The sequence below is a fragment of the Xenopus laevis genome, chromosome 5L, assembly GCF_017654675.1.
Source record: "Xenopus laevis strain J_2021 chromosome 5L, Xenopus_laevis_v10.1, whole genome shotgun sequence".
Taxonomy (NCBI): Eukaryota; Metazoa; Chordata; class Amphibia; order Anura; family Pipidae; genus Xenopus; species Xenopus laevis.
In genome coordinates, this window is record NC_054379.1 from 103312623 (window position 1) to 103327454 (window position 14832).

The window sequence follows — 14832 nt, forward strand, 5'->3', positions numbered from 1 at the left end:
CGTACTGCCTGTTCCCTTTTGCACTGCTCTTTGCACATGGAATCTGATTAAAACGGTGGCTCTGAAAGCAGAATTTATTGGGGCACAAGTGCTTGTTAAATGACTGTTAAGGGATTGGGAAAGATAATTTACTTTTTTAGTATTAGCATACAAATGTTTTTTCTGGCACACTTGATCCTTTAAGGCACTGTTTTTAAGGAACTTAGATTCTATCAGCGATATTAGCATAAGTACTGTAAGCAGTCATCCAGTGCATCCTCAGAATATAACAAAACAACATTGTTTTCAGAATCATGTCTGTTTTTTTAACATAGCATATCCTTGCAATCGATTACCACAGTAAATACAAAGTCTTTCTTCCATAGAACAGAATTAAACTATGTTGCTGGATAAAGGGGCTGTGTGTGAAGTCCCATATGCAAAGCTAATGTCTCACATGCAATTGTTTAACATTAGTGCAAGGGCATTGCCACCACTTACATTACATTAAAATAATAATCAACAAGGATTGGGCAATGGTTTACCTACCAGACATCACAAATAATTAGCAGTTGTTCAGTTACAGGCTTTTGGAAGAATATGTCATAATTTCCAAGTAACTGGCGATTGTTGGAGACCAATTGCATGATGAACAATTACATCTGGAGTATATATTTTTCATAAATATAATACATGTGACCTGATTCCCAAATACAGAAAATGAAAGGCTATGTAAATAATAAAGGAAGCCTGCTTCTGGGAATTTTTTTTCCAGCAATTTCTTTAAAATTTAAAAATGAAATTGTCTCCCTAGATGCCATATCAGTGAAAAGGAAGTGTATTTTTAACATTCAAGCAAGTCGATAATTACATTTTTTAGATGACTGTATTTTGTAGCATTCACCATTTATAGGCTTACTTGAAAATCGACGGAAAAAAGCATTTTAAGGCTTTTTTCATTATTTTGTGGCAGTTGTACTATTTACTAAATGTTCTGTAAGGGTTTATATGTTTAGAGGATCTACAGGGGAAGGAACCTATTTTCTCATACTCCGTAGTGACAATATACAGTTGTTTACAAATTAATTTGAATACTCTTAGGACATTGTTTACAGTGATAACGAAACCAAAATATTTCATGGCTATATATGTTTTATAAGGGGTTATAAAACACATATTTCCATTGTGCAGATGTTTTCAATTGCATCTTAAATACATAAAAAATGAATTGTTATTGTCTATTAATAAATGTCCTACCATTGTACTATAGGGGTTGGATATCCTTGGACAGTGAAAAAAAGCTTCACAGCCATTCCTTCCCAAACGGTATGTGATCTGAGCCGTACCAGGATATCTGGGGCTCGGCTTATACTTTCTTCATGAATACGTCTCTGTAATGCCATCTTTTCTTCCACCTGTCAGATGAAAAAAAGCACATTTTAGAAGAAGTCAAGTAAATTTATATTTATTTCAGCATCTTCACAGTGTTCATTACCATCCTTTGTATGGACACTTTGTCAATTTGTTCCCGTGCTAAGGCCCTTGCCACACGAACTTCTTCTTGCAAATAGGCCAGTTCAGTTGAATAATGAGTAGCTCGGTCATAGCTGCGGTGATGTGTTTGCTGTTGCACTTGTTGCTCAGTTTGTTGTTCCTGTGTCCTACATATATAAGAAAGAGCATTATATTGCTGTACAAATTGAAGTATAAGGGCATGTTCGCAAAAGCATTTTTGTTTTAAAGTTTCTCTTTTGTTAATGCATAATATTTAGGGACAGAATTAGAGAACAGTGGGGTTACAACACAATGCATAAATAAAAATGTGTTCCAGATTTTGTTTTTAGAGCCTTAGTAAATATTGGGTCCCTTAGAGTTGTACCCCCCCCATGGCTGCTCTGACTTTAACACATTTAATATCAAGAGAATTAATTGTCCAGGAGGCTCCCTCTGAAGCTGAAGGCTCCATGCCCAAGAGGTTTTTACCATTACTGTTATCCACAACAATTACAACGATTCTGAAACACAAATGTTTTTGCTGCTTATTGTTTATTATGAAATAAAATTTGCAAAGAATAAAGAATGCAAGAAAAATAACCAAATGACCAATGCAGTTTATATATGTTTTAGGGGTAGGCTGCACTTTTGCAGGCTAGGGAAGCAAGCTTCTATGAACAGATCCTTGGGGAAAAAAGAACTAAAAACAAATGCAAAAACTATTTTTTTTTCTTCTGTTGTAGTGACATAATGTATCAAAGGTTATAAGCACAAACTAATACAAAGAATAATATGTTCTATAGCATTTGCTAATATTAATGCTAAATTCCATGAAAATAATACCTAAAATAGAATGATATGAGGTCACAAGAAAACAGGGAAAAAAACAAAGAAACACAAGGACAAAACATAAAATCATTGGTGCAACAGAAACTCAGGCCAGTACAGCTGCTCAATAAAAGGTAAGTTGATATAAAGAGGGCAGAGAGAGAGAAAAGAGTAAACAGTTTGAAATATCATAAAAAGATCCTCAATAGAAAATCTGTATAGTTTTATACTGTATGTATGGTGTTAATTGTACACCAAGATGTATAAACCACAAGATATTAATATATGTAAAGAAATATATGCTGCCATGAGAGGCAGCAATTAGACCATAAAGAAATTAGAAAACCATATTTTAGTAAAGAAAGATAAGTTTAAAAGTAAATGAGTCCTACTACAGTATGTTCACAGAATATTCCATAAGATAAGTGGCAGCTTGGATGTTTTTTTGCCTTTGCTGAAGTACTGCCATTGACTGAAGTGGGAAATTATGCTTAGTATTAATACATACAGTATTCGGCGCTGTTACTAGTTTGACCTATCAAAAAGTTTCATTTTAAGCTTTATAAGGGTGCACTTATTTCTTACCTAACATCCTCACAGTTTATCTCTAGACAGATCTGTTACATAGACTACTTAGAGGTCAAGTAATCGCTTAGCTATGTCTGGAATGTCATATGCCTATATCCTCATAGTGTGCAATGTCACCTGCCTATATGTAAAATGCAACGCAATGTAGTCCCTAAGGGAATGGAAGCATAGCTCCCTTTAATAGTCATGGAAGTTGATGCTTTTTAAAGATTCTCTAGCTATATATAGCTCTTGGAGTTCTGTATAGCAAGGTGCTAACAGGAAAAGCTCCAGGTTTAGGTAAAAGTTTAGGAAGTTAAATAAGTTAACACTTATTTAGCAAAGGTCGGGTTTTCGAGTTTTTTATACCTCGAATGAATTCAAGAAAAAATTAATAAAACCTGATTCAGTGAGTTAGGGGTTAACAACTCAAAAACTCGACTGAATCGAGTTTTCAGCTGGAAAAATATGAATGGCTCAAATTGTTCCAATTTTCATCAATCATTGTGAGAATAGGGCAAATGCTGGACAGAATACCAAAGACAGTGCTGTCCAACTTCTGTTATGCAGATGAGTGCCACTTATCTTTCCTTTTCAAATGTTTTCAGATACAATCTTAGAGAGTCTAGGAACCATTAAAACTACTGCATATCTGGCACACAGACAACTAGCTGGACAATGTTTCATTAAAGGAGAACTAAACCCTAAAAATGAATAGGGCTAAAAATGCCATGTTTTATTTACTGCACTTATTGCACCAGCCTAAAGTTTCAGTATTTTAATAGCAGTAATGATCCAGGACTTCAAATTTGTCACAGGGGAAGTGTCTGAGTCACTCTCATGCTTAGTTGTCTCTGAGCAGCTGCTGAAGAGCTAAGCTTAGGGGTCGTCTTAAATTATCAAGCAGAAAATTAGGTTGGCCTTTAATATAAGATGATGCTACAGGGCTGATTATTAAATTCTGATGCTAAATGCATTTTTTTCTGTGCTGCCATGTAATAATTATCCATATTCAATTACTAATCAGCCTTATACTGTGACATTAATGTTCTATATGTACTGTATATTTTGAGTTGATCCCTTAGCTCAGTAACTGACAGCAGCATGGAGCATGTGCAGTGACTGAGCAGAAAAGAAGATAGGAAGCTACTGGGGCATCTTTGGAGACACAGATCTTTACTGCTAAAGAGCTTTGGTTGCCTGGGGCTGGTACAGAAGCTCAAAACATAATGTACAACATTTCTAGCTACTTCTTTAGTTTAACTTTCCTTGTCCTTTAAGAGATAACAGTATGTACTCTAGTCTATATGAATTTGCGCCTATAGCCTAAGCCACTTGGTATATGAATTGCTGAACCATTTAGACAAGACAGTCCCTTCCCGAGTTGGATTTTTCTGGAGCAGCCTTTGAGTTTTAGTGTTTGGCTAGAGTTTAGGAAAATAATACAATGATGTGCTAAACTCATCTATTTTTATCAGTACAATTCTAGCTACCATGGGTAGTCAGGCTTTTGTATTACCTTTTCATATTTATTGATGCACAAGTATAATTGTCAGTAGACAAGGAAGACAGTTAACTTAATGCAGTGGAAAAATGACAACATAACTGAATTCCTTCGACATGTCAACTGGATTTTAACAAATAGGGACAAAGTTTGCACAATAGTCCTATGGGCCGGGGTACAGATGAGCCATAGAAATGAACAGTTAAATAACCAGCCTTTGCTTTAGATGTCTTAATTAATTGGACACACAGGACAAAGAACTTTATAACTGTATTCACAGCACACAGCTGAAAGGACAACACATTGTTTCAAACTGTCAATTTTAAATGATATTAACAGCATGCTGCGAATTTAGCAAAAGTTGTTATCCTTCTTTCTGAAAAAAATACAGTACAGGTTAGTGCAACATGGAGAGAATCATTAGCTCACGCAGATCACACCCATGTTAAGCAGCAAAGCGCACTGAGAATTTTGAAAAGAGAAAAAGGACAAAAATAGAAGCACTAAACTGCCTGCAGCCCGACTATTGTAGCAGCTGAAACATTTGTAGCAACAGCAATTTCAGAAGCAGTATTTCAATTCTGGAGCAAGAACTATTCCCCATTATTTTATCAAGTGTTAGCACCTTGACAGATAGTTTGCTTGAGTTTCACCAGCACATCGGCCATTGGTTTGTAGTTGAAGGTGAAATACAAGAAACACTGAATTTTGCTGAGGTTGCTGTGGTTATTTCAGTTTTTCCACCACATGTAATAGAAGTTGCAGCATTTCGACCAAGTCTGTAAACCCAAGGCAAGCAACCAGCAGGTATCATTTACTTGTACCTATTTGGAAGCAAAGATTTCATTTGGTTCCTATATGTTCCCTGACCTGTGTAAATGAAGCAACTTTTATTGCCAAACTACTACCACCCCCACCCTGGTGTGCAATTCTACATGTAATGAAAACACCTGCAAAATCCAATAGAAAATCTTATGCAGGCATGTCTTCATATAAACTAAAGTCAAAGCTAAACTACTTTATATTGTACTAGAGGGACAACCAAAAGTAAGAGTAATTTAATAATTGTAACTTTTTCCATAGTATTTTTCAATATATGATACCAAAAATGGAAAAATTAAAAATAACAATTTTTATTGTTTTTATTTGTACTTTCTGTTCATATATATAAAAATATTTTCTGCTTGTCAATAATACTTTAATCCTTACTTTTTTTATGTAAAGTATTCATGTATTTTATAGTTAGGTTTAAATTGTTAATGTAATTAATTTTTGATGAAATATCAGAACAAGCAAATATACATTAATTTTTAAGCAGCGATATATTGCTCGAGTCATGCTGTTAACAGTCTATGAAGGGTACACAGCATGATGTACCTTCTTTTAGATGCAGGGCTATAATATTCTTGCACCTCCTTATCAGCCCCACAAATGCATTTTGTTCTTGATATGGAGGAAGATGCTGAACTTCTCAAAGTAGAAGCTGAGGCACTTCTTCTGAAGTAACAGAAAGGAAATGTTGTTATAGTCCATGTTTTTAACGATGCTCACAGTCAGAAGCTTCTTTTAAAAAATTCTTAGAAATGAAGAAGGAGCAGTATATAACTAGCATTCCAACTGATAACTAACATTTGATGCTTCTAATGGTTTGAACCATATAAATCGTACTCTTAACAAGACAAAATAGCTGTCTTTAACTTAAATATAATCCGAAATGCCCTGTTGTTGTCTCAAGACATAAAGTCAGCCTGTCCAAACTTGGCACTAGGATATAGATATAAATGAAACGAAAGAAAGACAACTCCAAAGAAGTGTAATTGATGTGGATGAATCTAGGATGAAAGATAAGGCAACCCATAAGTGTCAGAACACATTTAAGAAAGAAAAGCAGAAAAGAGCAAGAATGTTATCAAATTCTGAAAATGTTATTTATGTGTACAGAATGTACAGTGAGAACATGTATTTATTTATGTATAACATTGATTTCATAGGCAACATGGGTAAAGCATTAAAAAAAACCTTCATGTTGAATGTTTGCAAAACATATTTTCAACAACACATTTATTCAGACTAAAATAAACTTTCAAACATATGCATTTAAGATCTGTAGCACAAAGCATATTTTCAAATGCTCATTTAGTTGGCTATAGGCCTGCAATAGAAAATGTTACCCTACACTCACGACAGCTCAAGCATAAATAGGTTTGCAGATCTCTGTACTGAAGATAATTATAAAGTGATGATCACAGATGCATTTTCTAAAATAACTAACAGTGCAGGGCAATTGAACCAGAAGTTTTGGATCTTTGTATGCTTGTCTCTAAACAAGAAAATGAAACTTATTTCACTTAACAACTTTCTGTCATTCTTCAAAGCAACTGTGGGAGGAGGGGGTAGTTAATTAAATCCCCAGTATGCTGGTATGTCCTCTTTATAATGTACTCCTCTTAATGTCAAAGTCTGTCAATAGGAGATGGGAGTGATTTGGTTATACAGATCTGTTTAAACTAATTATTCTCATTATGAGAGAGAGAGGGAAAGAAAGTAAAAGTAAAAACTAAACAATTATATGTCTAAGCTTTATAATAGGAAAGTAGGGATTTTCTTCAACAAAATAATAGACAGATCACATATTTAACACAAGGCCTATATGTTGTGCTCATGTTGAACATATACAGGTATTGGACCTCTTATCTGCTAGAAAATCATATATATATTAAATAAACCCAATAGGCTGGTTATGCCTCCAATAAGGATTAATTATATCTTAGTTGGGATCAAGTACAACCTACTGTCTATTATTACAGAGAAAAAGGAAATAATTATCAAACATTTGTATTATTTGGATAAAATGGAGTCTATGGGAGATGGCCATTCCGTAACTCGGAACTTTCTGGATAATAGGTTTCCAGATAATAGATCCCATAACTGTACTGACACTTTAATGGGGTGGTTCACCTTTGACTTGACTTTACCATACTGATCCTATGTAAAAAAAACAAAACAAATGTTTTGTACGGCTACAAATTTATTGTTATTCCAGTTGGACAGACCTGTGCCTGACCCAGACCCGCCACCCAATACATACCCCTACCCAGAACCAAACTGCTGCCTGACCCGAACAGCATAGAGTTAACTTACCTTCTAACCTGGGACCCGGGAAACTGGAAGTGCTGTCATCATAGACCGGAAGTGACATCACTCCAGCACCGATTCAGCAGGACAAGTAAAGAAAATTGCCCAAACCACAAGGTAAGTTGAGAGGGATCTGTCCTGTACCTTAGCTGAGTATCTAGGAGGACTGCCCAAATGGTCTGGGAATCTGGGATTTTCTGCCTGAAACCCAACTGCTTTGTGAGTATTCAGTGGGTATCTGAATCAGTGCAGGACTCTAGTTATTGCTATCGCTTTTTATTACTCATGATTGCTGCTGCCATGAGGGGAGGGGTTGAGCAACTCACCTCACGTAGCAGGAAAATTGTAATTTAAAGAGCTGAATTTCTGTTCTTAAACTGGAAATTTAGCTCTTCTAGTGCAAGAGAGCAGAATTGCACTCTCTGCTCTAGAGATGCCCTCTCCGGGACAGGAAAGGTAGGAAATGGGGGGCCCCTGGCCCTCCTTTATTCATATTCCAGTCTCTTATTCAAATCAGTGCATTAATTTGGACCCTAGCAACCAGATTGCCGAAATTGCGAACTGTAGAGCTGCTGAATAAAAAGCTAAATAACTCAAAAACAACAAATAATAAAAAATGAAAACCTATTGCAAATTGACTTAGAATATCAGTCTACATCTTACTAAAAGTTCATTTAAAGGTGAACAACCCCTTCATGTGCTCTTTTCAGCTAGCTTGGAAGATCTTTACAATCACAGTCTTTTTATTACTATTAGTATAATTCTGTCCTAACTAGTGTGAACCTGAAGAGAGTTACAAAATGCATGCAGTTGTTTATATGCATTAGGAGCAGAGGAAAGAACACAGTGTACTAAGTAACAATGCTACATATTAAAATATTTAATTCTGTTTCATGACTATTAGACATGGTATTGTTACTATAGAAGACAGAGAATAGTACTTACTTTTGTGCAGAATATTCCTGGACTACATATCTGCTCTGGACATTGCGATATGATTGATCATAATGTTTATGTTTCTTTTGATAGAAAGAAATACCTTTCGACGACATGGTTGTATCTCAACCCCTATACCTACAAAAATGTAAATAAGTAAAATTCATTTTATTTCAATGATAAAAACAATATGGCAATACGTTGTGTGATGTTAATCATTGACTTTTGATGCAGCAAAGATTACTGTAAACATTTTCTTCTTTAATTAAAGGGCACCTGTCACCTGAATTTGTTTCCCCACATCAGATATGCGAGCTAATAGAGCCCACAATCCAGTTGGGCGTGCACATAATGAGTTAATCTTCCTGCTTGCTCATTATGCGCATGTGTCTAATGTAGGTACAGTAGATGCACCTCACTAGCTTACATCACATGCCTTGTGGCACTTGCTCATTATGCCCATGCGTGTGCCCCAACATGGCCACCCACTGGGAGCTCTCTCCTGGTGCGGGCAACCTAGCGCTGGAGGGGACTATTGTTTCCCCCAAATGGAGTGTGGACTCTATTAGCCTGCACCTCTGGAGGGGGGAAACAATTTCGAGTGACAGGTGCCCTTTACTCAAAGTATCAAATCAATTGACTGCATTCAATCATAAAAACATACAGTATATGCAATATATAGAAACTATATCCACTGTCATTTCTAAAGCAAGACAATAGAAGTTAAACTGAGAACAGATGGAAGATAGATGTTTTTCCAGAATTCTAAAACTTTTCAATTCAAATCCCATGCTTAGGGGCCGATTCACTAAGGGTCGAATATCGATATTTTCGACTAGGAATTAAAATCCTTCGACTTCGAATATCAAAGTCGAAGGATTTAGCGCAGATAGTTCGATCGAACGATCGAAGGATAATTCCTTTGATCGAACGATAAAATACTTAGAATCGAACGATTCGAAGGATTTTAATCCAACGATCGAAGGAATATCCTTCGATCAAAAAAAGTTAGCCAAGCCTATGGGGACCTTCCCCATAGGCTAACATTGACTTCGGTAGCTTTTAGATGGCAAACTAGGGGGTCGAAGTTTTTTTTATAGAGACAGTACTTCGACTATCGAATGGTCGAATAGTCAAACGATTTTTAGTTCAAATCCTTCGATTCGAAGTCGTAGTCGAAGTCGAAGGTCGAAGTAGCCCAAAAAAAACGTCGAAATTCGAAGTTTTTTACCTTCGAATCCTTCACTCGAAGTTAGTGAATCGGCCCCTAAATGTGTGTATTCTCCGGATACATCTAATTTTTCCATTGAGTGCCCAATGGCACCTTGGTTATACTTTTCCAATAATAAAAATAAACTTACACCAGGCAAATTGGAAATTATATAATTTTATTTTCACAGAAAGGTATATAGTTATTACAAGACAAAAAGTTGAACTTGTTGTCCACCTATCTTTTTCCAGCCTCATTAACCATGTTATTGTGTGACAATTAATAACTAAAACAGTCTATTCAAAGACATGTTACACCAATCACAGAGAAGTTTATATTAAACCAAACAAAACAGGCAATGGAGAGAGAAAAATAGGGGAAGCGGTGACTGAAAAAAACATTCAATCACTCTGTTTACAAGTAAGAATCATGTGTTTAATAATAGCATGAAACATTAGAGCCATTGTTAATGCCTCAGGGTTGCCTGGTACCTAAATAAAAAAAAAAATCAATTTGACTTCTTGTTGAAAGAATATCCTTGGGTCCCAGAGGGGGCAATATACTTACTAATCTATTAAAACCAAAAGTCAAATGGATTTTTTATTTAAGTACCAGGCAGCCCTAAGGCATGAACAATGAATTCAATGCTTCATGCTATTATTAAGCACATGATTCTTACTTCAATTTGTAAAACCACTTCTGTTTTTCTTTTTTGTTTGCTTGGTGTTTTGGTTTGTTATTTTTTTTATCTGCGATTTGTTTAATATAAACATGCCTGTGATTGGACCATTTTGTTTTGAATAGGGATTTCTCTATAGTGCTTTAAAAAGTAAGATTGTTTTTAGATTGTTAGCCTATGGCTACACGCACGAAATGCATCAGTTTCATATTAGATGGTTATATATTTTTAAGTTTATATCTATCTGTGACTAATTTCCAGTTTGAGCCATTAATGATGTATTTCATACATCATTAGCCTTGATTTGTGATGGGGGATGCGGGTTTAAACATGTGTGGTATATTTAGGGGCACAAGGCCACAAAAGTTCTGAATGAAAAAATAATACTTAATAATAAAAGAGTGTCCAGTTCATTGATATTTTAAAAGATATATCTTTCAGCAGCATGTTGACATGTTGAGTGGATAGACAAACATAATTACACAGATTAAAAGGAGACCATGATATTCTTTCACTTTTGTACAGGAACTTCCAAACCTCCTTCTGCCCTTAGGCTCACAGTGTTATGCATAGTGGGTGAAGCACATGTGACAGAGGGGTTGCATGGCAGAGATAGGCTAGCATGATTTCAATTTGTGGAATCAGTGTAAATAAAAGGTACATCTATATTTATTCTGAATAAGATTTCGTACGGTGCACTCCCTCTAGGGACCATTTGAAACAGCAATTTCTCCCAATGTCAAAACAGGCAGTTTAACAGATATTCTGAAACTTGAAATAGTTTATTTTCAATATAACTAGCACAGGTGTTTTTTTTCTTTCTACGTCTTATCTACACAGATAAACAACACCCAAATTCATGAAATATAATGCTAACGCAATGAGAGATGTTAAAAGAATCAAGGAGACAAAAATGCTCTGACAAGTGGAAATGTGACCATTATCTTTGAGAGCATTGCATTGCATTGAGTGCTTGTCAGTACTTGTTTTACTGGATATAGAGTGAGGCAGTAGCTGAATTCATACAACAAACTATTGGGGGCTGTGTAAAATGAAATTCACAGAAAAATTGTGTCAAATAAATGGGAAAATATCAAGGTGTGTTTTATTTTATGCCATGGCAACGCCAGATTTGCTGCAGTTATTTTACACTGCTTCAGACCTTCCAGTGGAAGTTGCCAAAAGAAAAGACTCATAAAAAATGACACAATTTTTACGCCATTATTTACACGGTGATGTGTTGTGAATTACTCTGCCATTTTTTGTTTTTTGCCCTCAAGGGACATATTTATTATGTGGTGTAAAAAACAGCGGGATAATACACATCTCCAGGCTTTGCCATGTAAAAAAACGCTGTAAAAATGGCGTACAATTTTTTTTCTTAGAGTGATTTCCTCCAGAAGCAATGTAAAATAACAGTAGTAAAGCTGACGTTTGCATGGTATAAAACACTTCTTGATAAATCCACCATTTATTTTACTTATTTTACACAGCATAAATAATATGCCCCTTAGAGAAGTCTAGTATTTATTTGACATCTTATGGAAACAATGGAGGGCAATATTGTAAATATTAAAGGCCTGTTTATTTCATGAAAACATCTGCAATTTTGTCAGCTGATCCCAGATATATATAAGTAATTGGACAAAGAATATCAAAGGCTTTCTTACACAGTAGCTCTGTGACCTTCACATCCTTTAGAGTTACACCTATATATATGGCAATGATACATCTTAGGTTCTTCTATCGTTATAGAATAAACAGAAAATATACTCTGACATGACTACATTCAGTCAAATAAAAAGGTGCATAAACATTATCAGAACCTCCTAAAATAAATGTAAATGTATTTTCTTACACAACCACAGGAAGTCATAATAAACTAAATGTGATTACAGGGACCACAGTGAAATGTAGCCCCTCCCTTGCCTTGTCCCATTGCAAAGTGATGGATTCTTGGCCCTGACATTCCTATGCTTCCCAGAGAATGTGAACACCACCCACTACGGAAAGCAGAGGCACTTCAAGTCCCAAAATCCATCACTTCGCAATGAAACAAGGTGAGTAAAGGGTTGCGGGTTTTCATTTAAAATCATATTCGTAAAATGTATTTGGTTGGGGAAGGATAACAGTTAAAAATCGATGATAGGGGTTCGAATTCTTTGAATAGGGTTCTAATATAATAATATTATATTTTATTGCCAATTTTTGTAATATTAGCCACTATTTTGGAGGCTTTTTTTTTAAAGTTTAGAAACTAAAACAATACGCTCAACACTTCAGAAAAGTATCAGATACTGTATAAAGAAAACACAGATAAAATATTTAATATGGCAGTTTAAACACTCAGTGGCACTATCTGTATTTCAGTTGTTTTACTTGCTGTATTAGATACTGTATAAAGAAAACACTGATGAAAGATTTAATATGGCAGTTTAAACACTGAGTGGCACTATCTGTATTTCAGTTGTTTCAATTACTGTATGAAATTCCAAATACAGATCTTTAGTCCATTACAAGTCTGCGTTGCATGATGCCTGATACTAGAGCTTTTAATGGCACATGAATGCTCAATGGATTTACACAAGGCAAGTTATTTTCTACTCCCACAAGTAATGTAACATAATAGTGACTGTGATTTTGCAGCTGCCATCATCATTCAACACTGCTTCTAAGACTTTTATATAAAACAGCATTTTACTGTAAATCTTCTCCCAAGACTAATCTAAATCTAAATGTATCCTGACCTGGAGCGTAACTGTATTCAGCAACACATACTGCAGTACTTAACTTACTGCAATGAAATTCTGAGCAGCCTTCTTCAATCCCTTTGTTTAAAGTGTAGGTTGCATCCTGGAGAAATAAAATATTTCAATCCACATCTGATATGCATTCTTTTGTCAATAAATAGGCAATTTTTTGTCTGAAAGTTACAATTACAGTACTGCATCTTTTAGAACACCCTCATTTACTAATACAGTACATAGAAATACCAGTGTACATAAATACATATAATCTTAGGTAACTAGAAATGTTGATTTCAACTGTTTGAGGGCCTAAGACAATGAAATGAAATAAAAGCAAAATCTGCTCCAGGCTTTATTGCCCATACCAACTAACCAACAACAGACCTAGTGGTAAATGTTATTACAGCTGCAATGTTTCTCTCAGATCTAACAACGCATAGCAACCAATCAGTGGGTAGTATTAACTGGTTTGTTGTTTGAGACCAACATCACATGGTTATGGGTTAGTAGACTAGGCACCTGTTAATTAGTATTGCCCCCAATAGATTCTATTGAAGTGTTTACACATAAATTGCTTTTAGTTTAAAGGGAATGTCAGCCCACAATTTTTTGCCTAATTAAATAAAAATGTCTGCCCTGATGGCTCAGACTGTTGACACAATATAAGACTAGCCAGTTGATTAACAGACCTGTCTTTGCAACATTGTTTAAACAGTAACATCCATGAGTTAAGCAAGCATGTATACTTTAACAAAACAAACTTAACTACCGGGACAGTACAACTAACATACAAATATACTCAGGATTGTAACACATCCTATCATTCTAACCTCTCAGGGTCAATGACTACATGTCATCGTTGATCACATCTGTTCTGTTCTTCATTTGCTATATTATCTGCTCCATATGGTTTTAAAGACCTGTCACTTTTATTACAAAGCATAGACAAAATATGACCTTGCCTCTCAAAAGATGTTATGGAGACAGTCATTCACTTTCTTCCTATAAGGTGGTTTCTCATACCACTCCAGTTTGCATGAATAGCAGCTTTGGGTATACATACATTTATCAAGGTTACTTATAGTTACAAGGCTGGAGCGAATGCTCTGGGGTATTCTACAAAATATTGGAAATTGTCTTTCATTTTATGCTAACATATTACAATACAATTACACTACTTTAAAGAGAACTTTAGCGTAACACCAGCCCTTGTTCATTAGCTTCTAGTTTCCCTTAATATTTGCCCAGTTGCAGAAACCCATAGCAACTAGCTTCATTTTAAAAAGATGACCAGCAAATGCTAACTGATAACTGGTTGCTATAGGTGACCAGACATGTAGCAAACTTATTACATAATCCCATATGGGTGAAATTGAGAGCATCCAAACATCACCCTTCAAACAGAGTAGAGACGCATAAAATCCAGGATTTCGTTTGGGATTTGGCCAAATCTGAGCACATTTTGCAGGATTTGGTTGAATCCCAAGAATTCAGTTGATCATAACAATATTTTGTTTACAATCGTGCCATTTTCTCAAATGTAAATATGCGAATTAGGGTTTTGATTCGATTCTGGATTTGGCTAAATATTTTGCAGAGAATTCAATATTTGGTTATATCAATGCAGGTTGGTGCATCCCAAATAACATACAAATTCTGAGCATAGAATGTACATGTTAGAATCAACTAATCTTAAAAATATCCCAATGGGTCTAAGGAAGCAATTCTAACACTAATGACCATTATTTATGTT

At 35.3% G+C, this 14832-nt stretch overlaps 1 protein-coding gene across 4 annotated transcripts in view; it reads right to left on the bottom strand.

Annotated features, from left to right (window-relative positions):
* myom2.L (myomesin 2 L homeolog) overlaps positions 1-14832 on the bottom strand; it is a 135707-nt gene that overhangs the window by 115788 nt on the left and 5087 nt on the right. For 3 of the 4 annotated variants that reach the window (XM_041563196.1, XM_018263529.2, XM_018263526.2), the window contains exons 2-5: positions 8453-8581; positions 5750-5869; positions 1475-1640; positions 1237-1394 (exon numbers count right to left, since the gene is read on the bottom strand). In XM_041563196.1, the coding sequence (XP_041419130.1) occupies positions 1237-1394; positions 1475-1640; positions 5750-5869; positions 8453-8559 (551 nt within the window). In that variant the 5' untranslated portion in view covers positions 8560-8581. The remainder of the gene's footprint in view (positions 1-1236; positions 1395-1474; positions 1641-5749; positions 5870-8452; positions 8582-14832) is intronic. The other variant, XM_018263530.2, reaches the window with a different exon arrangement.